A 27,522-nucleotide genomic window follows, 5' to 3' on the forward strand; every position below is an offset into this window, starting at 1 on the left:
ACAATGTAGTATCTTTAATTAAAAAAAAATAAGAGGTAAAAAAAGAGGTATAATGTCAAATTCTGCATTTTTCTGCTCAAAAATATTAAAATAAAAAATATTTTTGCAGATTTTCATTGATTTATTTGCAGAATATTGTATTATTTGTATAAAAATTACAGGTAAAATAAAAGGTAAAAATTATGACTTTTATTTAGAAATAAACTATAATTGTTAAAACAACAATTCCCCCTATGTTTACATATGCATGTAATTAAAAGTGGGCAAACCAGGATGACACCATTTAAATGTTCAGCTGACTTTACAGAGTTATCTCCCTGTAGTGTTAGGTACCACCTTAAACAGCAAATAAATACATCCTTAAAATTTTTACACCACAATTAAAATAATAACAATATTGTTTCCAAATTAATCACATCCAGAGATCATAAAACAGCAATAGAATACAGTATATTCATATCTTTCTGTGTAAAGTCATTTAAAATATGTTTGTTAAAAGTCTTATAAATTTTAGAAAACATCATTCAGGTTTCTTTGACACAATTTGAATAATTGATAAGCTTCTTAATCATGTCACAATTGTAAATGTAATAAAAAAAATAAAGTATGAAGATGATTTATATTAATTCATTAATAAAAATAAATCCTTGGACAAAGATCTGTACATAAAACAAAAACAAAAAATAACAGCTGTGACTCGCTAAACAAGTGATACAATTTTATAATGCATTTTGCACAACAATTTTTCAATTGCATGCAGTGTATTTATTCACCCACATTTAGATTTTATATTTTTTTACATTTATATATCATGTATATATTGGCTATGTACTTATAAACGTATATAAAACGGTGGGTATTTCTAGTAATAATTGTAAAAAACAATATCTTGTACATATAGTTTACAAATTTCTGGTGGGATTAAAGCTTAAAATCATTATAAAACAATATATTATTTCTAAAATATATCTAAGTAAAAAATTGAATAATAAGATGATTCAAAAATGTTTGATTTAATTTGGAAAATTTTGAGGTATATTGTAAACAGGGAAAATGGATTCAAAACCATTTGTCACTAACCATAGTTCACTTACTATAATTATTTTAATTGAAATGACATGTCACAAAATAAACGGTTATCACAGAGATATGTCTCGCCTTTTTGTAATTTTGATTATGAAAATGTTGAAATCAAAATAGCAATACCTTAACATCTTACACAAGTTAATAGACCATGACTGAGGGGGCATACCAAATAATCTCCATGGCAATGAGATGTGACAATGCTAATACATCTGCATACCAATTATCACTCATGTACCACAAGTGGATCTCCATAAACTGACCTAATCACAAAGTAATACATGTAAAGTAAGCAAACCATTCAAAGTCAATAGACCATGACTGAGGGGGCGAATCCCAAAAATCTCCATGGCAATGAGATGTGGCAATTGTAATACATCTGCATACCAATTATCATTGACGTACCACAAGTGGATCTCCATAAACTGACTTAATCACAAAATAATACAAGTAAAGTAAGCAAACCATTCAAAGTCAATAGACCATGACTGAGGGGGCGGAGCCAAATAATCTCCATGGCAATGAGATGTGGCAATGGTAATACATCTGCATACCAATTATCATTGACATACCACTAGTGGTTCCCCATAAAACTGAGCTAATCACAAACTAATACATTGTTGACGCTGTCGCCGACGCCGGAAACAGCATACCTATGTCTTGCTTTTTGACTCCGTCAAGGCGAGACAAAAAACCACTTAGCAAATGAAATTTTATTACTAATAGCCTTTCATAATCATTAGGTTATACAAATGTACTTTCAAGTCAGTTAATCATGATTAGAAACCAGGTTAAACTCATAACCTAATAATGCATTAACCATTCTCAACACATTTTAAATATATACCACTGAGGATAGATATTCAAAATTAAAAAAAATAATAATTAAGGCAGACATTTGCAATATAACATAATACAATTATTGACTGTTATGATGGTAAAGGCGATATCATTGTCCCTGAACCATTATACAAACCACAGAAAAAAAGATTTCAAAAGGACAACACACTTGTTACACATAATAACCAAACATTGTGTTTTGTTGTACTCAAGAAGACAACTTTTTACATACACCACTTGGCTAAAAATAGAAGTGCGTAAAAAGGTACATGATGTATAAGAAGGCATAGTATTCACAGTTAAGGAAGATGATGACAGACCTACACACTACCTTTGACATGTTGCAATTCAATAAATGTCACTTTTCCTGTTTACTAGTAGATTTTTTCTGCTTTTAAAAAAAAATTCTCCTAGAAAGTAATTTGAAAACAGATCCAAATGAATACTATGACAGACACATACAGTTATAAGATTATGTGTGTACAGACTTCCCAATTTTGACCTTACAACACAATTATTCAAGAGCACATTTTTTCCAATGCAAAATGATAATGAAAAGTTTGTGAAATATGATTGCAATTAAATTTATCAGTATTTTATCATTTTCGAAAGCGATGACTGGTAATAGGCAGTGGAAGGATTATGGAATTATTAAATAATAAAAATCATATAAAATTTCAAAGTAATTGAATTACTGGGGCAGTTGTTATTTGAAAATTAACATCCTTTATAGAAATTTAAAAAATTTAGTTTTATGTGAAAAGCAAAAAAATATACAATTAAAACTGCTTACTGAATAGTCTTAAAGTTCATCAGTGGTAAAAATAAAGTAAAACTTAATGTACAATTTGCATAAAATTAGAAGTCAATTTGAACATATCTTAAGCAAGCACTTCAAACTTAAGCTTTCTGAGTATATGAAAGGTGACTAGACTCATCAGCTTTACCAGTCCTCTGAACGCATGTTCCTGTTATACTTTCTTGGTGTGTTTACTGACGTTGATTCCATTCTTAAAATGGAGCCCATTTCAGAGCTTCTATGTTTTTGATAGTTGGCCATAGCTTCTGGTCGTGTCCGTAATGGGGATGTCTGTGGTCTCCTGAAATTAAAAAAAAAATCTTAATTGTAAAGTACAAAGTTACCAGTAATTTTTATAATAATATATGAAAATGAATAACATTTTGTATTAATGTTCCATAAAAAGTGTACCAGAGCAGCTTTAAATCATATACTATAATCCAGGATATTTTGGAGGTTTTTTTTGCAAAAATAACTGTGCTTAATGAGCTGCATAAATTTTGGCTTCAACACTTTTGAAGGAAGTTAATTACATAGTGCAGGCACATGTGTAGTGGAAAAAATTATAATAAAAATGTAACAGTGATCTAAATCTTTGTAGAAAAAATGTGTAGAGCTGTATAGTGCATAATTCAATATATTTTTTTAAAAGTCTTCTATTGAGTTTGATGTTGGATAAAAGTTGATTCAGCACTGTTGAATATATATAGTTCATTAAAAAGAAAAGACATTTTTTACAGAAAAAAATGCCTAAATAAATGTCAAAATCTGTGGGTCAATAATTGAAGGGCATACAATTTCAACAAGTGCCCGAAGGTTTATGGTTGCCAACTTTGGTGTAAATTGGCAGTTTTTCCAGATAAAAATGATTTTTCAAAAATTAGTAGAATCAAGATTTTTAAATGATGCCAATTACAGTGTTGGTCACATAACAAACATTATTGATTATAAAGTATAGTTCCTCTATATACATACCTTATCCTTAACACTTACTCTATTTCTTGTGATTGGTAATTCTAATTCCATATAACAGTGTGTGTGATGAAACACAATCACCATAATCATTGGTAAATGAAGAAGCTTTACAAAAACATATAAATCCCTCTCCAGGGAACGTTGGGAACATTAAATATTATACAGATTACATACGGTGTCTCAGCTTCCTTCAGATGTCTTGGAACCTTAGTATCTCTGACTGTAGGGGGAGCCACCTCTCCTCTGACCACTTTATCAAGTTGTGTTTCTGTATATTTAGCAGCAATCTGTTCAGCCTCTGGTCTCATCCTTACTGCTGGTGGATCCTCATCCCAACTGTAAAAATTGACATAGCATTCATAATATATCCAATGAAAAAGAGTATATATTCATCACATCATAATCATTTTTTAATTAGATTTGATTTTTTGTGTTTTAATACCACTTATAAGCACTGCTTTTTATGCTTTTTCTTGGAGGCCTGTTTTTATTGGTGGAGGAAGCCAGAGTACTTGGAGAATACCATCGACTTTGGACATGAAAACTGACAATTCTAGTCAATTTAGATTAGAGTTGAATGCACCTGCACTAGCTGAGTTTGTACTCACAATGTCAGTGTTGACTGGCTTGTGATTACAGTAGTAACTACTTAGACAACTTGACCAATTATGCCCCCTTTTTTATTAGAGCATGTAGAGCAAAATGACATTGTTGTCATACTTACAAAGATTCTCCTAGTCCTTATAGTGTAACATTTCTGAGTATGAACAATTTTGAAGGTTTTGATAGTCTTATGCTGCTGTGAAACCCTAGGACAGATTGATGTTGTAGTCTTTATATTGAATTGAGTGACTACACAGATATACACTTGAATACATGTATAGGGTTGATATTAAAAGCTGTACAGTACTGTTTAGAAGTCTGGTTGATTGTGAAGACTTTACAGTAATCTATATTGTTTTTATTTTTTATTTGAAGACTTAACCATTTGTTAACAGTAGTCTTTATTGTATTTTTAATTTTTACTTTCTATGGATGCTTGGTTGCTTATTTAATGAGACTATTGAAACCTTTACCGTAAACTTTACATAATTGGTAGTTCAGTTACTTCTGAATTCTTGCCTGTTTGTTTCAGGCTATCAACAGTTATAAAGTAACCATTATATGATTGTACATTGCTGAAGTCTGTACAGAAACTATTACAATGTAACTTGTCCATTTTTTTAAATCTGGTTAAAAAGAAATTTTCTTGTCTAGCATTGTCTAGTGGCATGTAACGCTAGTTCACTAAAAACATTAGAATACGTAATTACAGAAATAAAGAAAGTCATTTCTTAAAATCTAAATATTAAAAGAACATGAATATTGCCCAAAGTACACTGTGCAAGGTGTTTATACTGAGTTTTAGTTTTACAACATATCATGTCTATCATGCCTATATAGCGAAAAAAAAAAGGAGGTTTGTATGCACATTAGACTGCTTTAAACTCAAAGTATTTAATTACTTTTTAATGTAAAAAAAAATATAAAACTCACCCTGGACCTTCTGACCTTTGATGTAACTTGCTGATTTTTGGCTCCCTCACTGACCTTTCACCTTCCTGTCTCATCATTGGTCCCATGCCTTTACCCTGATATTTTTCCTGAATAGCCTGTCCCTCATAATACACCTTAGGTGCTGGAGGGGTACCCGGTGTTAAAACATAAGTATTTAAGAGTTTATTCACAGATCCCTTGTTTCTTTCTGCATTTTCCTCTGCTTCATAACCTTTCACCTTTGGCTGAGGCTGATCATTAACATTCATAGTACCATAGTTTTCTATCAAGTTTCTCATAGCACCACCTTTATTATTTTGAGCAGTTTCAGCAGCTTCCCCCTTAACACCACGAGGGTGAACTTTTCTTTCTACGGGAGGATCAGCATAACCCTGCATGAACTCTGACATACAACCTTTATTTATTTCAGCAAATTTCTCACTATCTCCTGTTACAGCTCTTCCTTGTGGACGTGGAGAAGAATAATTCCTATTATTTTCCTGATCAAAATACTGATCTATTCTGCCTCTCCCTCTCATTGCATTTTGTTCAGCTTCAGAGTTACCACCATTTCTAATATGAACTGGAATGTCATTTGTTCCATTTTCAATTTGTGCTGATCCATTACCATAAGTAAAAATAGTATCCATATGTCCTTTGTTTTTTTCAAAATTATTCCTAGCCTCATTGGAGACTATTCTTTCCTGTGCTCTTGGTTGTTCATATGTATTGTTATGATGGTACCAGTCTTCAGAACCAGTTTTATTTTTTCTAGCGTATTCTGATGCCTCTGGTCTGATCCTAGGGTGTAAAGGGGGCGTAGGACTAGGGGTAAATACACCATCTCTCACCGACATCTTGTCTGTGTAGATTGTTAGTAATGGAAATATGTAGCCTTTCTGGTCACATTTATGGCTTTATATGAATTTAACTCTGAAAATAGAAATTTGTACATTCTTGAAATAAATGATTAGCAAAACTCTTTGTAAAAATGCACTAGTATATATTTGTTTTGGGGCCAGCTGAAGGACGCCTCCGGGTGCGGGAATTTCTCGCTACATTGAAGACCTGTTGGTGACCTTCTGCTGTTGTTTTTTTATTTGGTCAGATTGTTATCTCTTTGACACATTCCCCATTTCCATTCTCAATTTTAATTTTACATGTATGTTGTCATATATTCATTTCAAGAAAGAAATTTTCCACTTATAACTGGATACCAGTAAATAAGATGGATGAAGGGATATACATGTTTCCCTACCTAGACACATTAATCTGACTCCAAGCTTATCAATCTTGCCCTTACTCCTAAATACTACATGCTCAGCAGAGAAGCAGCAAATACCAATTTAACTGTCTTTGGTTTGAGTTAGCCTGGGAATGAACATACAACCTAACCAGGGGCGTAGCTAGGTATTCAGTCAACTGTAGGCACAAATCGGCAGGGGGTCTGGGGGCCGCTCAAGGCCCCCAGCAGGTCCAGGGCAGAGCCCTGGTAGGGAGTTCAGGGGTTTGCCCCCCCCCCCCCCGACGGAAAACGGTTTTCAGCGTTTTAGCTGCAAAATTTTATGTACAAAAATATTAAATTTACTGGTTATTTAATCATGGAAATTATAATATACATGATGAAAAGTTCGAAGAATTATGAATAATTTACCGTAACATCTGACTGGTGAAAAACGCAGTACAATAGGAAATAAAAAAAATTCAAAGTATGCATTACCCAGCATAGAACAGCGTATCCTTTTAATTAAGCAGTACACCCTGTTTGGTATTTTCATATCTAAGACTATCCCGTTCTGACTGTTATATACATTTAACTTAATTTATAGTACATATTGACGATCCTTCATAAAAAAAATAGGCAAGTCGTTAACACTGATATTACTATATAATCAAACTATCCTTTTGGCTAGACTTCAACATTCAATCTTTTGATTCTTAAACCTTCACCAAAGCCACACAAACACATACACACATAGTCGATGCCTAATCCAAAAGTTCTGATCTGTTCATACTATCGTGAAAAAATTCAAGAAGTTCATATGTCTTTATATCCTCTACTGTAAAATCCCTACCTGCTTAGAAATTTGAATAATTGTAGTCATTACACGCAGATCTGAAGTAATCAAAATTACTGGAAGCTAGTTGATTGATTGATTTTTAAACATCCAGTATCAAATATTTATGCAAATTCAGGACAATTTTTTTTTTTAACAATAAATGCAACAGGGAGCTAGGTCCTGTAATAGGTGCCGTACAGAACGAAGGTCTGGAAATTTGAAAATGGCATGCATTGGAAAATGATGGATTACTTGGATAGGAGCAGAAATTTTGCCTTTCAGTAGACTAAATACGAACTCCTCAAAGAGTGGCATTCTCTCTACAACTAGGCATCGGATTTAATCTCCCCATTCTGACCAGACGTGACTGCGTATTTATACATCCTGCAAAGCGGTGGGCAAAACGGACGACCAACATTGGCAAAGGTTTGATTGTAGGTCGGGCGATTAAAAAAATCATGTGTCTAAGTTTTGGTTCATTCAAGTTTTTGTTCATAGAAGTGAAATGATCAGTACCAACAAATGACCAAAGTTCTAGTTTATAGTTTCTATATAAGGTAAAATCATATAAACATTCAATTATATCCAATATTCAATTCACTAAGGACGAGAGGCTAGTGTACACCTGACATTCAATAATCAAAGAGTTTTGACAACTTCACTGGCGTTCATCTACAGATAACGTTGTTTATTAATTTTTTTAATAAAAAAAAAAATTGTGAAAAAATTATGTGTAGGCACATGCCTATAGTGCCTTACGGCAGCTACGCCCCTGTAAGATGAGGCATGATTGCAAATGAAACAACTATCAACCTGGGAACAGTTTATATGATCCTGTATCAACCAATGACCAAAGGACAAGGTCATGAACAACCACAGCTAATCACATTTGTACAGCCTTCAATAGTAAGCAAAACTCATATTGTAAGGTAAACTATGTACAAAATGACCCTAGATACATGTAACAAAATGGAATACAATTCAAAAAGAGAAATCTTACTGTTTGATTTATGCTAAAAGCAATAAACAAACAATGAAGGCAGACACCAACCACCGATAATCACTGGATTACAGTCTGCCGACTTGGAACATTATTTGTGAAGATTTATGCCTATGAATGATTGTTAAGGAGAAGATTCTCATGTTGCTGTTAATTTTACAATTCTTAATGTACTAACAAAAAATCATCAAAACACTAGGATGAAATATAGACTTTTGAATTATTAGCTATTTTTAAGTTTGTTTCAATTCTGTAAAAAAGGTAATGCGACGAGAACATGATACCCTTAACCATGCATGTTAACATAACAATGTATCAAATATCATATACAAAATTAAACATAAATGTTTCCCTTGCCATTTGAACTAAATATATTTTCTGTACCTGATAGAGTTATTTTCCTTCATGAATAATACACTTGAGATTGGATACTTTACCTGTCCAAAACACATTTAAAACTGGGAGCTAATGTATCAAATATAAATTTACAATCTATTTACACAAGATACAGTGTGTAAACTTTAAATCCAATCTCTTCACAGTAGTATAATACAATTAGCAAATAAATTCTAAAATGTTTTCAAACAAGTAATTTATTATACAAAATATAATCTCAGTATGTGTGTGAAACCATGAATCAAAAAATTTCCCAAACTAATGATCACTAATCACTTTAAACCTTAAGTTTCCTCAACCCAGTAGTAACCATGTCTCCTAGTGTAACACTATAAGATCCCTTATTGTCATTAAAAAGCAAAGTATTGCTCAATTACATCAACTATCTTGACAATAAATTGTCAATACCTTAATAACTATCTCACAAAAAGTTCAATTAAACACCAATGACCTATCATTTTCTCTTTGATAGTACATACGAATAAAGGTATACCCCTTAGGTATACAAGCTCTTGGTTTACAAGTAAATACAACCATTTAAACTGCATTCATTGATAGTATTCATGATTCTCATTCAAGCATACTTAATGATGATGTAGAATTTTAAAGATATTTACCCTCCTATCTATAGGTATTTACCTTATATTACATGTATTGTGGAATTTACTTGGCTTTTATTTCCTGATAGCCCAATCTAAACATGAGTGTGTATAAAATATAAATATGTAAATATATTTAAACCACTAAAATGTCATTAAATGTAACTGAATATCCTGCATTTGTTAGGCCTTACCATAACATAAGGTAAAATTTCTGAAAAACAACCCTCCTAAACTATAGAATCTATCATTTTGAAATAACCATAACATCATTGCATAAACATGGAAGTATTAAAGTATAAATAAAACACACCCAAACATGTTAACCCCCTCATGGGTGTATCTTATCAAGGATTTGTAGAGTATACATATTCTTGATCTGATATTTGTATACACACTAACAGTAACATTTAATTGTGTATACTAGGGTGGAGAAATTGTAAGATAAGTACAATACTTGATACATGTAAGAATGACACATTGTATTGCTTTAGTTTCCAAAACTTTTACTTATTGATGCACAGTTTTAATAACTTTTCTATTGTGTTTTTTTCCTGTTTTTTTAGTAACTCATTACACACAGGGTGAGGGATCAGAACCATTAGGCGCTATTAATGAAATTTTTGTATGGTGGGTAGGTAATCTGAAATGATTCCCACAGAGCATTAATCTCCGTTGGAATCAGATTCAGATTTTACTGACCCACCATTTTTCAGTGTAGATTAATCTTTGAGAGTCATATCTCTCCGTGGATTTCAGATAGTCGTACCTGGTGTTAAGTCCACAACATAATACTTACTTACTTACTTGTATATACTTCTTGAATACATGACTAACCTTATTATTATAGATTCACATTGGCTTTAAAGATTTGTTGATAGAATTTTTATGTATAGTTCAGAGACACACTGTGTTCACAACTTCAAAAAAAATACCTTTAGATTGCACTCCTGTTCAGTAAAACCTTACATTAATTTCCACATGAAAATGCTTGAAACCCTCATCTTCAATTCATAACATCATACAATTGTTTTTTACAATGTAACAACAAGTGCAGTTTTACATACACACTTCTGCTTTCAAATATAAAGTCTATAAAATTTGATTTATAATCCAACCCATACCAACAATTACAATGAATCATTAATTAATGTGCGGTTAAAATCTTATCATGTTTGTCAACTGTAATTAAGGGTATAAAAACTTACATTTCCCACAATTGAACACAATGTTTACATGTCCCACGATAGAACACAACAATGTATTACCAGAGTTTACCTTGACTAATATTAGTGTGATGTTTTAAGGTGTTTATATGATTGTATACAACAATCAACCTCCTGCTGACCTGGTCAGACAAGATTAATAACGGTGTCTATTGATCTGATAATACATATAACCCTTCATCAATGGCTTTTGAAATTTACTGTATATAAACTTGTTTTTTTCATTATTTGTAATCATTTAAAGTTATCAGAGACTTCATTTGTATAAAATCTTTTAAAATTAAAAGTTGTGCCGTTTATGATACATCTAGTACATGTAGTCTTACACTTCTGTAATCAAACATTTGATTTTTTTACTGACAGGGATCCAGAATTTAGGATGAATGGATATTGCACCCTGAATTTGATCATGTTTTAAACTACATGTGTTTACAAGATATCATTTAGTAGAATATCAAATGAAAATATATAAGTGCAGCTGATTTTACTCCACCTTAGTATTTCAGAATAATAGAAGAAATATACCTTTTCTAAAATACACCCAGTCCAAGACAATAATAAACAAAGACCTTGATTGTAAATTATTATGTAGACATAAGACAGTAAAAACTGACATGTAATTAATTACAGATGTCAATCAGACACAATGTATAATCATCACACCAACTGATTGTATACAATGCAAATTTGGCTTGAAGATATAAATATTATAAGGGTGTGTCATATGATTCATTATCTTTTTTGTAGACTGGTACTTAAATGCTTAAGGTACTTTGCAATGTATAACTATATAACACTAATAGGTGGTACTAATCCATTGTTTAAGGGACATTAGCTAAGAATTTAAAAAAAAAATTAAGATACAATTTATTTTTGTTTCAAACAGTTATAAAAGCAAAATGTACAAATAATATTTCTCTGTAAGCAGTAGCTTACTAGTCAGTGAAGGAGTTTGGTTCCACTAAGTCAACTACGCCAAAAAAAGATATTGGTTATGTATTATTGGCTTGCAAGTCAATAATTCAACTCATTTCAATCTATTTTCATGCATTCTTTAATTTAACTTTTTACCCCAAAATTGTATGAATGTATTCAGCATGTGGTTCATTCATTAAAAAAATATTTGTTAACAATTAAATGACGCTAGACAGTCCTATTCATCTTGATGGATGTTGAAGTGTTAGTCTAGAAAAAGCACTAAATGCTGATACAGTATAATGAGTCCATGCATTGTTAATTGTTTCTTTTGGATATCATAATTGTGATAAGAATTATTATACTTTCAAATTTAAGAATTTGGTTATAACCAGCAGTAAAGATGAATTTGACAGCTATACCCTGTTTAGAAAGGTTTAAAGTAAAGTGTATCATGAATCAGCTCTTACAGAAAGATTTGATTCATTTAAACAAAACATGGTATATTATTACAACATAATGTTAAAATACCAGGGTAGTTAAATCTTAAGATTCTTTTCTAGATTAAACAATAATATATGTATGGTATATCACACTGTACAATGAATATAACTGTATTATATCATTAAAACAAAACAGATACAATCATGCATGGCTGTATACACCCAGTGTGTTTCCGGAAATTGATATGTTCTTCAATTGCTCAGAATTTGTTTCATATTTAAACATAATGGGCAGGTGTGAGATAAAATGTTATATTGTACTTTTGAAAAGAACTTCTGCAACTTTTTTTTCACAAACTAAGTATAGATTGTCCTTAATTTTCAACATCAAGGTTAGATGTTAGAAAACAAACATTAGAAAAATAGTTGCTTTAATTTTAAACATGAACAAAATCTTTGTTTCTCTTTGCCAATTACTGTTTTATTTAACATACATCATGTACTGCCTTACTAATGGACGGTCTATGATGTATCACTGTTTTTAAAGAAAAAAACATGTAAATTTTCTTTATATAGTCTTAAAATTGCATGTGCTAGATCTGTTCTAGTATTATGATTTTTCTTTATCATGTTGGAGAAAAAAGAGGAAAGTAAAAAAGTCAACTCCTTAATTGACCATAATGTCATTATGATATTTAGTCATCTTAAATAATTAAAAGTATTTTCTTTAAGAAGAGATGAATTTAAAACACATTTTTTTTATAATTTCTTGTGCTACATTACAACAGCTGCAGTGGCAGATCCTGAGGGGGATTCGGGGTTGGAACCCCCCTTTTTTGGACAATCAATGCATTTTAATGGGGACATATGTATGGTTGAAACAGCACTAAGAGCAGAAACATTAACAGAGAGAATGGCTTTAAAAAAATTATGGTCAGTGTTTTAAAGAAGTTATTCAGATCAAGAAACTTAAAATCAATAGATCATATTACTGGCTTTTGACTCCGGGTTCTTTAATTTTTCAACAGGTTACCTACTCTTTGGAACTTGGAAGACATCCTGGTACTCGGTCAATAACGAGCAACCAAAAGAAGTTAAATCAACTTTGTAATCAGTGCAATTTAGGGCCAAGTTTTGCCATTCCAAGAATAACCACATGGTGGCATTTGATTGAAACATGTATTAATTATCACAGGTTTTAAAATCAACAAAAACAACCATTGAATACTAACATACATAATCTTGAGAGAAAAAATTTGAACTGCAGTAAACATTTTTAAACTTTTTTTTAAATTCATCCTTACTTACGTATGGTGCACCAACTCAAATTTTACAGCTGTAACAAAAATCAAATTTTACTGACTTGCCAATTCATTTTTAAAACAAAATAAAACTTTTTAAAAAATTCTGTGTGTTACCATTTAATTATGGAGAAATCTATTTCTAATTAAAGCACATAAATTAACCATACCTGCAAAAGAAATCAATTGCATGTACATATATCCAGGTGATTTAAAAACTTCTTTTTTTCACATCTCACATAAGATATTGAATTACTCATTCAGGTACATGTACAAAACACATTCATTGTATGGATCATATTTGTAACAAGATTTGTAAATTTAAATGTGAATAATTACATATGGAGAAAAAATATATACCCTGGGGCTATTTATATCTTGTCTGATACAAATAGGATTGTCCTCACCTATTGTGATTCGCATATTAATGTGGTCATTCAACCACTTCACAGAAATACTAGAGAAATACATCAAAAAAATCAAACATGGGGAATCTTATGATAAACTTAATAGATGAAAAAGTTGGGTTTTATAAGGAGCAAATGGGCAATGCACTTACTGACTTACTCTCTGTCACAACAAGAGGCTCCAAGTATCCATTAATATCTGTTAGGACTGTCAGATTTTTAAAACACATTGTGTGTTTTTGCCAATTACAAACTTTTTAAACAAGTTGCTTCCCTTTGTCTAATGTACCCTTATTCTTTACCAGACAAAATTGGCTTAAATTGCCCCCAAGTCAAGCTTGTAAACTTAAAAGTAATATATCAGTGTTTTAACAAATTTGATGAAAAATAACTTCTGGTATCAAAAGTATTTAGCTAATACCATAACAACAAGTTAAGTGTCATTAAAAGAAAATTTGTTATACACAGATAAATTTGCTCTTTCTGATAGCTCTCCATTAAAGAAAAAATATATGTCCCTCTCTAGGAAGACAACTGATAGAGGGATATCTAATTACAAAGTCAATGACAGGTATTGGCAAAAAGACTGCTGACATGGAGAATACATTTAATTCACCATAACGGTCATTCCAATGAAGGGCCATACACTTTATTTTAGGTCAAAAGTATGCCAACTGTAACAATATTCCTTTTATGTATTGGTACCCAACATTACTTATTTCACAAGTCACAACTACATAAACACAATATGAAAAGGTTTTCATATTAGTGAGGCTGATTTATCAGAAATTTGATTTTCCCTAAAAATCTAATCAATGAGACAGAAAGTCAATAATTGGAAATGTTTGTTGGAAAAATATATTACACTACACCTGCTAAGTTATTTACTAAGGGCTAAAATTTCTCATAGTTGACTTTAGTTTTAGTACATGTATGTCCTTTACTTTTGAAACCAATTAGGATGCACATAGATTGCTTTCAAGTTTAACTTTTTTTCCATTTTCTATTCTATGCTACATAAAATAACTTTAATGACAGGTATGATCCCATCTCTTGGCATGTATTCAATGAACAATTTCAATATTTATTTGCAGTTCATAAATAATCTGTTCCAAGGGGAGATAAGTCAAATCTTATATAACTGGGAGTCAATTAAATAAACTAATTAGCAATGTCAACGTGAAATACAAAAGTTTTAAGGAAACATTTATGAAATAATCTTTAGATAAAGAGATGACAATCTTAATTGTCCATTTTCATGCTGGCCACTTATCACTTTGAACTGCTAAAAACTTTAAACTTTCCCTCAGCAAGAAGTCTACTTATCCATAATAATTCACAAGAGTTTTAAATGGTCTAATTGTTCATCCCAACTTCAAAAAAACTCTTATCACTTCTGGACTATAATGACTATATAAAGATCTATGGTTTAATTTCCCATCTTAACAGGAAGAAACTCTTGGACTGTCCAATTATCTACCTGTCTGACCAATTATTATACTGTCAAGTATCTCAATTAACATGATTAACTTCTTTGGACTACATGTATCTAGACTACTCATCTTTAATCAATATTTCAATATTATTCAATAATAAAATTCAGTAATACTGTGGTCTATTATGCATGAAAGTCTACCAAAAAAATTGTCATATGGTAAAAAAATCATCAACTCATTTACTTAGGTACTCTCCCTCTAAACAAAAATTAATAAAAGTGAAAAAAGAAAGAAATCTTAATTTTTTTTTACAGTTACTTCATTTTGTTTAGAAAGGAACATTTGAATGATGACAGAAGGTTACTGATCTTTTATAATTAATGTACTTTTTAGTTATCTTATACATTTGTACAAATATGAATATTTTAACATATTGTTTAGTATTTACAAAAGTCAAAACAGATTAACACATGCAAATTACAAAATTCTTGATCCTTGGAAGGAAATTCTTCATTTTTATCTTTAAACATGTTAAATGGGAATATTATGATAGTCATCTTGAAGACCTCTGCTAAATTATTGTCGTCAGATACACCTGTTAGAAAAATTTGTCATTTGAAAGTCTTACTGGACAAAAGGAGACAATCTGAATTCCCTATATGTTATTGTGACTTTTGTGTATTTGTTCAACATGTTGTAAAGATACATGTATCTATGAATAATTCAGATAAAAACCTTTAGAATCATTGAACTAAAACAATGGAAAATAATAAACTATGTATACTTGTTCTTAAACGAAACAGAATACATCAGAAGCTAAATATCAAGGATATTATAGTTTGAGGATTAAGAATCTTAGTCCAAATATCAAAGTTAAATCATCTTAACACACAGTTATCATCAAGCATGTCTAGCACAACAAATTGTAATAGCTCATTTAATTTAAATGATGTTTAAAATCAGATTAAATTTAATTTTCCAAGTGAAATAAAAGAAATTGGAATAATACTGCACAATGACTGCTCAATTATATATATAATAATTAATATATTTGATGGACTCTGACTTGCTTTTACTGTGTTATAGTAGTCTCAGGTTGAATATTAGACAGGCAATGTCAAATTTAGTCTGAGAAATTTTTGTAAAAGATAACTAAGATTTATGAAAAATGGTTAAAAATTGACTATAAAGGGCAATTACTCCTAAAGGGGTCAACTGACCATTTTTGTCATGTTGACTTATTTGTAAATCTTACTTTGCTGAACATTATAACTGTTTACAGTTTATCTCTATCTATAATAATATTCAAGATAATAACCAAAAACAGCAAAATTTCCTTAAAATTACCAATTCAGGGGCAGCAACCCAACAACGGGTTGTCTGATTCATCTGAAAATTTCAGGACAGATAGATCTTGACCTGATAAACAATTATACCCCCATGTCAGATTTGCTCTTAATGCTTTGGTTTTTGAGTTTTAAGCAAAAAACTGCATTTTACCCCTATGTTCTATTTTTAGCCGTGGCGGCCATCTTGGTTGGTTGACCTGGTCACGCCACACATTTTTTAAACTAGATACCCCAATGATGATTGTGGCCAAGTTTGGTTTAATTTTGCCCAGTAGTTTCAGAGGAGAAGATTTTTGTAAAAGCTAACGACAACGGACGACGATGACAACAGACGCCGGACGCCAATATTTTCTCATATTAAGACAGTTTTCACAGTGACCCATTGATTCAAACATTTTCCTTTATTCTGTTAATTTCAAACCGATATGAAGTTACTCAAGACTGAAATTATGTATTTTGGACCGGGAAATATCCACTTTTAACGTCCAAAGCCCCCACCTTGTCTAGCAAAACAGCCATAGTTACGCCAACTTTTAAAAGGACCATATTTGTAGTTTACAATGTTATGTAAAATACTGTATGTTGTATCAATAGGCTTTTTGCCAATTCCCGTAATTGACCCTATAATTAGAGACCTTTATTTTTGTTGTCTCCCTTTCATCCCCGACATTGCTTTGAGGCATAGCCTGACGTTGCTTTAAAGCATTGCCTGACGTTGGCCCAACGATGCTTCAGGGCTTTTTTTTTCAGTATTTTAAAAATCAGTTTTATGACAAAATGACGGGGCGTATGAAAAGGAAAATGGATGTAGTCATTGAGCGTATTTTGAAATTTGTTTTAATGCTTCGTTTAGTGTAATCGTACGGTTTTAAACCAAAAAATACAGTTGAAACGTCATTCACAATGAGAGAAATTAATGGCGTCCACCGTGGAGCAACTTGAGTTCAACGGCCGTTTATTTCCATGTTATACGTTTTAAAAAGACCTTCTCTGGTGAAAAATTGGAAACGTTTATTCACTGACCTCATTTTGGATCATTTGCATATTAACGCGGATATTGCAGTGTTTAGAAACGTGATTTATTTATATAAAAAACTGGGGAAAGTCGATTCCAAATCGAGTCAAGGTCAACAATGGCTGCAGATGAATGTTGGACGCTGACAAAATATTATGATCATCGTGAGACCTGGACCATACGGCATACACTTTTCTTTACACAACTGTTTGAAAAATTAAAATGAGTCTTCGAAGGAGAGACTTCTCCTCTAAAAAGTTCCGTTTTTGACCAATGGTCTTAATTCTTCCATAGCTTTACTCAAATTAAATATTTATCTAGACTTATTTACGGAAAATACACTACAGAACAGTTAATAAATTATTCCTTTATCGATGTTTAATCAATAATTGCACGACAGCTCCAGGAAAAACATCAACACGTTAGTTTTACGAAATGTCCGAAATGACAACAAAAAACACGCGCTTTTATTGAAATCAATTCAGGCCGGTGACGGTCGCGTGCAATTTTGATTCTGTCATAAAAACGCTCAATCCAGTTCAATACGGTAAAGAAAGTGTTAAGAGGGACATTAATTTTTATTTACAATGGAGAGCTAGCAGAAAGAGCAAATTTGCCTGTGCTCAATCTATAAGGTTTTCAAATCTTTTAAATACATTAATTTGTTAAGCTGAATACTTTTTACATCTGAAATTATTTTTCATGAAAAGTGAGTTAAACCGCCGATACATCACTTTCAATTCATCATGCTTTGCATTGGCAAAAGCCAAATTTGTACAGTATGGAACCAGTCTATTTTTGACAAAGGGAAGTAATTAGTTTAAAGAGTGTGTAATAATAGAATCAAATTGGTAATTGGAAAATGGACTATTATATACAGAGGCAGATTAAGGGGGGTGGGGGTCCAGAGCCCCCCCCCCTTTTTGGGAACAAAATTGGTTGCTTATATAGGGAATCACTGAGGCGTGACTGGAGCAGGCCCCCTCTTAGGTCAGTCAGTGGGCCCCCACTTAAGAAAATTTCTAGATCCGCCACTGATATATGTTATGTGTATATGCCCCCCCCCCCCTGGATACCTAATTTGGATAATAAAATTTATTTTATCTTATCTTATCTTGTAGTGGTTTTTTTTAGGACATTCACAATTCTGGAACAGGCAAGGATGTCAGGTGCAATATAAAAATTGTTTTTACCAGGAGTGAGAGTTATTGCGACACGTGCCGAGTGTAAGAAAAAGAGGTGGCGACTCATCAGATGACGAGTTGGTCCTGGGGCGAGTTGACTAAATTTCCAGTGACAGGTGCCCGTTGGTTTTTTACAAAGGTGAAGATATATTCTTTATAGAGACCAATGGCTGTGTTATTTAGATTTCTATTCAGTTTCAAGAGATTTCTGTATGTTAAGCAAAATTACCAAACATTCTTACCAGTTCTTTGATAGGCCCCAACTGGAAAATCGGAATGACCGCTAAACAGGAAAAGGAAGTGACGACAATACCGGAAACATAACCAATGATTGTTTACCGTAGAAACTTGACAGTGGACCTCAAGAATTTACAAAGTAATGTACTTACATTTACGATTATTACTTCAAACGAATCATCGACTCCCTTTTAATGTATCCTTTACCTGAGCATAATTTTTACCTTAGCCAAATCCTTGGCGTTAGTCAAGCTTCATTGCGTCTTTTTATAGAATGTCAGTAGCTGCAGAGTGAGAGTAGGCCTGATCAGCAAAACAAGTGAATAAATTTGAAATGACATTATATCAGTCTTCACGATGAAATGTTAAATCAACAGGCCCAGAGCTCAGTTTTTGAATTTTTTTAGTTAGATTCTGTTGGCCTGTAGATATGATTTTTACAGGCCCAATAACAATTTTACAAGCCTGGGCTGCCACTCAGCGTGAAGGAGGGGGGATAGGACCTTTATCTGGACTCCAGGATCGGGTGTTTTTAAGCTCGGGATTTCGGAATTGATCCTTTCGGAATCCGGGAATTCTTGTTTTCGAATTTCAGGACGTTGGGATTTACTTTATTTAAATTCGGGACCTCCGGATTTCGTGTTTTAAAGCCAGGGATTTCGGGATCAGTACCCCTCCTATCCCCCCTCACTGTTATATGGGCTGGAATCACGTTTTGATCTGTTTTTAAAATTGCCATGATCAATTGTTCAGCATTATTTCGGGTATGCCAGTAAATTGTACATTGTAGTTGTATTTTCGCAGTTTTGAGAAGTTATCATTATTTTTGGCAGTATAGAGTGGATTTTCCTACATGCCAATTGTCACTATTTGCAGGAGTTTAGCCAGTAGGGTATCAGGTCCGTTTAGGCCCAATATACTTTTCGAAATCATGATTGTTGTTTTTAATTAGTTTCGTGTAAATACTGAATGTATTTATAGCTTGGTATGAATAAAAGATTGAAGATCTTAAATGAAAAACACAAAAGATAATTGTTTTTAACAGATTAATTGGTCCCTTTGATCTGAAACAATGAAAAAATCAAATATAGCAATACACTATTATAACCCAAACATCAAACATGATAAAATCTATTCAACACACACAAAAAAACGTAGTCAGAATCTCACTTCATTTTGAAACAAGTCAATTAAACAAAGTTCAAAGTTATAGCAATATATACACTAACCAAAATATGATTAGGAGTTGTTCAACACAAAATAAAATTGACAGAATCCACTTTATTTAGAAAACGAATATTATTTTTTAAACAATACACTATCCAAAACATGATTAAGATTTATTCAACACTCAAAAAATGCTGTCTCACTTTATTTTGAGACAATGAAAACAATTATACTTATAAGAATACTACTTGCTAAAACTTGATTACAAAGTTATTAAACACAAAACCAATTAAAATTGGGCGCGAACTTGTAGGGTGAGAACGGACTTTGGGTGCGAACATGTAGGGTGCGAAAGTGAAAGGGGGCCAACATGAGTGGGTGTGAACATGATGGACGCAAACGGACCTGGATTCAGTTTCCCCCATGGAGATTTTGAAAGAGCATAAATTTTGTCCACAAGTAAAAACAAAACAATCAATTTCACCAAATGATATAGGATTGTTAAGATACAAAAAAAACATCATAACAAATGGACAATTAAATTGAGAATGGAAATGGGGAATGTGTCAAAGAGACAACAACCCGACCAATTAAAAAACAACAGCAGAAGGTCACCAACAGGTCTTCAATGTAGCGAGAAATTCCCGCACCCGGAGTATGGACGTATTTTGACTCAAAAAACTACTCTATGTACAGACATTGAAAATTTTTAAGGCCTGGCATCCACAACATATATATAAAATTTATAAAAGTTAAATTTATTTTGCATATCAGAAAGATGAAATCATTTTTGGATTTTGATTGACATTTTTTTTTCCCTTACTACAGAAGACATAAAAATTAAATAAACAAACACCTGAGTTGCATTTGATTAACTCACCTATAGATGTGTAAATATCTATTGTCCATGTCAATCAAGGACAATCAATACAATGCAAACCAGTTGTAAGTGGCAGATCCAGAAATGTTCATTAGTTGGGGCCCACTGACTGCCTAAGAGGGGGCCCTCTCCAGTCATGCTTCAGTGATTCCCTATATAATCAAACAAATTTTCCCTCAAAATGGGGGGTCCAACCCCCTGAAAAAATCCTCTAAATCCGTCTTCGACCTGAGGGGGAGCATACCAAAGTTATGTAGCAACTTAATTAAATACACCTTCTGCAGGATGGAAAAATTAAGAGGCCCATCATAAGATTTCATCTTTCTGATATGCAAAATGATTTTAACTTATTTTTTTTACGCACTTACTAATCAAACATTTAATATTTTTTTTCAGAATGAAGTTTTCATCCACTGCAGGTAACGGGGAAAATGTAAAGGTTTGTCCTTATCCTGGATTTGACTTAGATGGTGATTACAATACACCTAGAGCTCCACCTAGAGTTAAACCAGAGGCACAGGAGTATGCTGATAAGAATAAAGGATCGCTTCAGCTGTTTGGTAGTGACACTCCAAGACCAATTGCTCAAACACCACGACCTGAACCAAAATGTCCATCAACTGAAGGTATGAGAAATTATGAACTTGGACGGCATGGAACAGTCTCAAATTTGTTAAATGGTTCTGCAACACCTAGACCAGATCCAGCACCTGCCCCTAAAATGCGTCCTGAAGCAATGGGGATCGCTGGAGGTCATAGTGGACAGTCAACATCTAATCTGTTTACTCAGTATGGTAAACTCCCTATGAGTGCAAGGGCTGCTCCTAGAATTAAACCAGAGGCAGAGGGGGCTTATGAACCTCATAAAGGAAATAATATGAAATGTCTTCTTCATGATCCAAAAAAGTTGCCTGCATCAGCTCGAGCAGTTCCTAGAGTCAAGCCAGAGGCTGCAGGTATTGCTTGCAAGGAAGGAAGAGGAATGATGAAGAATCAGTACAAGTTTGCATCTGGTGCCTTGTCTGATAGACCAGAGCCCCGTGTCAAACCAGAGGCATCTGGAAATGCAGAGAAAGGAAAAGGAAATGCTATGAAAGCTCTACAGTATGATTATGGTCACCAGCGAGCATCTCCAAGACCAGAACCAAGAGTTAAAGAGGAGGCATCAGGAAGTGCAAATCTTGATAAAGGAGGGCGTATGTCTCGCCTCATGCATGAAGGAAGTAAAATGAGAAAATCTCCTAGACCACCACCAAGAGCAACAACAACTGAAGCTAAAAATATTCTTAGGAAATCTCAAGGTCAGATGTCTCAAATATTTGCAAGCTCAGCTAAAATGACACTTGTTCCTAAAGCTGGAAGATGATTAGCCATATAATATTATACCATTACATTTCCACATGAATTTGTTGTTATGTACAGTATCAAATATTGTATCATAAGGGTAAACAGAAAACAAGACGGATACATAATATTGTATGATTGAGTCAGGAAATACATAAATATGTTATGTAACTTTTTTCATGAAAATGTTTGAACAAAAGCGGCACAGATTGTCCATTGTTCATAAGACTTAATTTATATAGTTTACAGCTACATTATTTATATTAGTTACATCCCTTTAATGTCAGGCTCTAATTTTCTTATTCTATCAAGGTTATAGATATATTAGATAAAAAAATAATTAGATATTGCATATTGAAAGAAAATTAACATGAAAAAAAAATCACATAACCCTTGTAAGGACCATTAAAAATGTTTGTAGTTGATCCAAGATATACAGTAGTATTGCACTTAGATTTAGCTAAATATAATGAGCTTGAACAAAATATTCTTTGAATTATATTATACCAATTCACAGTTTTTAAGATCATTATTTTGACATATCCACAATAGGTCTTATTTCAGACTTATTTATTGACTACTAGACAAGTCATCTGAATCCATTACAGGGTTACAATTTATGTACAACTAAAAATAAGATTATAAGCTAGAGCTATCTTAATCAGGCAACATTTATTTAGCCAAACAAATGATTGATGATAGTGTACTTGCTGAAAATTCACCATTTACATATTTTCCATTGTCAGATATAATTATTACTGTCATCATAATGCAACAAATTGTCTGATGCGTTCTGTGTTGTTATGAAAGGCCTTACTTTCAGATTCAATATTTTTACAAATATAATTTCTAAGAACTGTAAATACAAATGTATTAAATTTTAATGCTACTCTTTCTTTTATTTTTAATTCATTTAAAAAGAAAGCATACATGTAGAAAAAATCACATTTTTAGCCTGAAATATGAAATTTCACTTGCTTTCATTTTGAATGGACAACAACACTATATACATGTAGTTGAATTATTGTGGTGCTTTATTGTTACACTTGCCTGTATTTAGAAGCGTCATTTGTCACATGTTATTTTTAAAGTTAAAAAAACAAATTGGGATTAACATGATCATTTACTATTTATTGTTTGAAAAGTTAAAATCCTATACATTTGCCAAATAAGTTTCATGATATTTGCTCAAATGTTAATACTTAAAGGTACTGTAAATTCAGAAATTATTGTGTGCATTTTATTATTGCGATTTTGTCATTTGAGACTAAAATGTAGCTTTATTTTTTGCAATATGGAGAAAATCCTGTTTTATTCATTTAAAAAATTCAAAATGTAAGTTTAACTTTTGTGATTATGACCCTGTTGCATTTTTCGCAATAATTTCTGAATTACTTTTATTTGTATGAATATTATTAGAATAGTTCTATAAAAACTGACTTTGTATGAACAATTATGTACAGTATATGTTATATGTTTCCTATTTAGATAAAGAGTTTTTAACTTTGCCTTATAATTTTGTTCATCTTATATTAACAAACTGGTTTACTGAAATTCAATCACTATATTGTTGTAAAAATCAATTCATTTTTGGCAATATCAATCAAGCATTAGTTTGAAAATCAGTCTCATAATCACAATTTGACTGTCATACTTTTTACAAACTTATTTATGTAATACAAATTCCTCAAACTGAAAAACTGATAAAATAATGATGTGTTTAACTTTTATGGGATAAAGGGACATTACTCTATGTAAATTCACTATGATTATCTCAAAGTTGAATTCGTATATATATCATTTTCCTATATAGGTGCAATAAAATTTTCTATTCATTTTATAAAATAAATAAGCACGTCCATAGTTATTTTTAGAACCAATTTATTTATATTTTTCTACCAATTTTTTTTTTATATGATCTTATATGTTATATTGTTGTGTACATCTATTTTGTGATATTTAAGTCTGTGATTATTTGTGTTATACACACACATTCTATAGAGTAATTTGTATACATGTAAACTTATTGCACCATAAAAATAATATAACTAGAATAAATTATCATTTCTCTACATTTTTGTAATTCAGATTTGGCGAAAACATACCTTGCTGAGAAAATGGTAAATTTGTTAAATAGTTATATTTTTGTGAAATTTATTATTATTTTCAAAATTTATCTGGTTTTTTTTACTTCTCTAAAGTGGTTGATTTTAATTAAAAAATGTTCTTTAATATTATTTTTATCAATTGATCAATATAGTCAATTCAAACCATAAATTTACTAAGAGTTTAGAGGAACAAAATGTTTTCTCTAACTTGAAAATTGGTATATAAATACTGTAAATATTATTTTGATTAACCATTACAATTTATATAAAGTTTTAAATTAGATAGAAAGAGAAGATATTTGTTGAGGCATTCATATTTGTGTGTATGTACATTCCTGTTTTGTCTTAGAACAACATAGATATCTTGACTGGTATTAAAATATAACATCCCCATTAGAACACTACTTTAAGAACACACTTTGAGTCAATGTGGTGTTTATTTTAGTCTCTGGTTCCTTTAGACATTAAAAAGTTATGAGAACTAGAATAAATTTCAATATAATGGTTATTCTAGAAAACAAATTTCAAAATCATTACAAAACTTTTCTTTGAACTCATGAACCTGACTAAAATTGGAGCACTATTTTTTTTTTTTTTAAAGTGTTTTAAGGTAGATTGATGGTATACCGCCATCTTGGATTGTACAATCACAGTACAAAATCGGTTTAGTTTTGTGCCTTAATCTGCAAATTTGGAAAACATATTTGCAATTCAATCCCTAGACTGATTTTTCCAAATACAGAAAATTTGTTAATTAATTGTATTAAACAAAATATTTTAACAAATATCAAGTTTTTGGGTTCTAAAATAATTTTTATCAATGAGCCATTTAATCGGAGATAACTCTTTTAGTACAAAATTTATACTAGGCTAATAGGAAAATTTCTCATTTTTGTCGAGCCTGCAACTTTTGTTGCAGAAAGCTCGACATAGGGATAGTGATCCAGCAGCGGCGGCGGTGTTAGCTCACTTCTTAAAAGCTGTATATTTTAGTAGGTAGAAGACCTGGATGCTTCATACTGTGTATATAGATGCCTCATGTTACGAACTTTCCGTCAGTCACATGTCCAATGTCCTTGACCTCATTTTCATGGTTCAGTGACTACTTGAAAAAAAAGTTAAGATTTTTTGTAATGTTAAATTCTCTCTTATTATATGTAATTGGATAACTATATTTGGTATGTGCGTACCTTGCAAGGTCCTTATGCCTGTCAGACAGTTTTCACTTGACCTCGACCTCATTTCATGGATCAGTGAACAAGGTTAAGTTTTCGTGGTCAAGTCCATATTTCAGATACTATAAGCAATAGGTCTAGTATATTTGGTGTATGGAAGGACTGTAAGGTGTACATGTCCAACTGGCAGGTGTCATCTGACCTTGACCTCATTTTCATGGTTCAGTGGTTATAGTTAAGTTTTTGTGTTTTGGTATGTTTTTCTTATACTATATGCAATAGGTCTACTATAATTGGTGTATGGAATGATTGTAAGGTGTACATGTCTAGCTGACAGGTGTCATCTGACCTTGACCTCATTTTCATGGTTCAGTGGTCAAAGTTAAGTTTTTTAGTTTTGGTCTATTTTTCTAATACTTTATGCATAAGGTCAACTATATTTGGTGTATGGAAATATTTTATGATCTATATGTAGGTTACGCAGGTTTTATTTGACCTTGACCTCATTTTCACGGTCCATTGCTAAGTTTTAAGTGTTTGTGTTTTGGTCTGTTTTTCTTTATTTATAAGCAATAAGTCAACTATATTTGTTGTATTGAAGAATTGTTAGCTGTACATGTCTGCCTGGCATGGTTCTTCTGACCTTGACCTCATTTTCATGGTTCATTGATCAATGTTTCATTTTCTTGGTTAATGTTGAGTTTATGTGGCTTTATATTTAGGTCTATAAAGATAGTATCAAGAATTAGTAAAGAAGGCGAGACATTTCAGTGTGTGCACTCTTGTTACTTTTACCAAGAAATCAAGTTCGGTGACACCATGTTTTCTTTTTATTTTCTTAAAACATATTAGGAAATCTATCTTCTCACAATTTATTTCTAAATTCTATCTCATAGAATTTTTTTTATGCACCCTAATGTGTTTTTTCATGAACAAACTAACCAAATTTTGGCAATTTTCAACGACTCATAGCTTGAAAAATAGCACCGTGACCCATACTTTTTATTAACTTTTTGAAAAATAGCACGGTGACCCATACTTTTTATTAACTTTTTGAAAAATAGCACGGTGACCCATACTTTTTATTAACTTTTTGAAAAAAGCATAGTAAAATCTTCATTTTGGCAAATGAAATTATAAGAAAATTCTGTCTCAAAAAATATATACTTATGATCTACCTTAAATCATGTAAATTTTCCTATAACATTTAAGGTTTATATGACTTTCAGAGCTAGATAAAATGGTCATATTGGCCAAAAATATGACTGGATTTATCAAAGGAAAATGCATGTATTTAAAAACCTTTAGTGATTTTCTTTTTCTTCTTTTTATAATTTTTGAATGTTTTAATCAGTATGACTGCTCGGCAAGGGAAATAACTTGCCTCAAATCAAATTTTCGAGGTCAAAATCATGCTTCTAGAAACAGCTTTTGGTTATGACTATACTGATTCCCTGTATCATGTTAAGATACTTGTCTCTAGGATCAACATTTAAAGGTCAGAGGTCAAAGGTCAAAAAGGTCAATTTTGGAAAATATTAAAGAAAACTTTGAAGTTTGATTTTACATCACATTCATTTAAGAAGTGTTATAAATTTGTTGTTATGTTGATTTCAAACAATGTTTTTTTATTGTTTATTGTTTGTTTTATTATTATATCTGTAAACGAGAGAAATAAAAACATTAAAATACTTTTTATTCTTTCAGTTCAAACACAATTTCCCTTTATAATTTAAAAACCCTACGTTGAAGACCATTATCACCAATGGGCCTTCCTGTGAATCCAATATACCTACAATCCTTTTACATATATCTTTGTCAGAGTATCTGTATCTACTCAGTAAGGAAAGTGCCAAGTAATCTTTACATTATGTGTACCTATCTGGTTACTTCATGTATTTGATTAACTGTTGTATTGTATTTGCAAGTTTTGTCCAGTAAACTTTTATTACCTTCAGGGAAATTAAGAACTTACATAGTATTATTATTGCCAACCATTAGAAAAAAGCCACAAATAAGATTGGAATGTCTGCTTGCAAGATTAAGG

General features: G+C 31.7%; 2 protein-coding genes across 7 annotated transcripts; one reads left to right on the plus strand and one right to left on the minus strand.

The window, feature by feature from the left end:
• Window positions 1–287: 287 nt before the first annotated feature.
• Window positions 288–18,875, minus strand: LOC134712395 (uncharacterized). 4 transcript variants are annotated; one of them, XM_063573901.1, is made up of 4 exons: window positions 18,807–18,875; window positions 5,234–6,166; window positions 3,872–4,033; window positions 288–3,023 (listed from the first exon to the last, which is right to left on the minus strand). In XM_063573901.1, the coding sequence occupies exons 2-4, from the start codon at window positions 6,088–6,090 to the stop codon at window positions 2,867–2,869; spliced, it is 1,176 nt and encodes a 391-aa protein (XP_063429971.1). In that variant the 5' UTR covers window positions 6,091–6,166; window positions 18,807–18,875; the 3' UTR covers window positions 288–2,866. The 4 variants fall into 4 exon arrangements, with proteins under 4 accessions (XP_063429971.1, XP_063429969.1, XP_063429972.1 ...); XM_063573899.1 differs by lacking the exon at window positions 18,807–18,875 and adding an exon at window positions 13,344–13,499; XM_063573902.1 differs by lacking the exon at window positions 18,807–18,875 and adding an exon at window positions 11,040–11,127.
• On the plus strand, window positions 18,714–27,167 carry LOC134712396 (uncharacterized). Of its 3 annotated transcripts, none has more exons than XM_063573906.1 (2): window positions 18,714–18,945; window positions 21,245–27,167. In XM_063573906.1, the coding sequence occupies exon 2, from the start codon at window positions 21,246–21,248 to the stop codon at window positions 22,212–22,214; it is 969 nt and encodes a 322-aa protein (XP_063429976.1). In that variant the 5' UTR covers window positions 18,714–18,945; window position 21,245; the 3' UTR covers window positions 22,215–27,167. The 3 variants fall into 3 exon arrangements, with proteins under 3 accessions (XP_063429976.1, XP_063429974.1, XP_063429977.1); XM_063573904.1 differs by having other exon boundaries at window positions 18,726–18,940; XM_063573907.1 differs by lacking the exon at window positions 18,714–18,945 and adding an exon at window positions 19,077–19,120.
• Window positions 27,168–27,522: the final 355 nt, after the last annotated feature.

Source organism: Mytilus trossulus, chromosome 3 (assembly GCF_036588685.1).
Source record: "Mytilus trossulus isolate FHL-02 chromosome 3, PNRI_Mtr1.1.1.hap1, whole genome shotgun sequence".
NCBI classification, from domain to species: Eukaryota; Metazoa; Mollusca; class Bivalvia; order Mytilida; family Mytilidae; genus Mytilus; species Mytilus trossulus.

Bases quoted from the DNA above. Each gene is read 5' to 3' on its own strand.
- LOC134712396 (XM_063573906.1), top strand. From the start codon at position 21,246: ATGAAGTTTTCATCCACTGCAGGTAACGGGGAAAATGTAAAGGTTTGT.
- LOC134712395 (XM_063573901.1), bottom strand. From the start codon at position 6,090: ATGTCGGTGAGAGATGGTGTATTTACCCCTAGTCCTACGCCCCCTTTA. The intron at 4,034-5,233 runs GTGAGTTTTATA...CAATTTTTACAG, and splicing joins CAAAGGTCAGAAGGTCCAGG to TTGGGATGAGGATCCACCAG. The intron at 3,024-3,871 runs GTATGTAATCTG...TTTTAATTTCAG, and splicing joins CTGAAGGAAGCTGAGACACC to GAGACCACAGACATCCCCAT.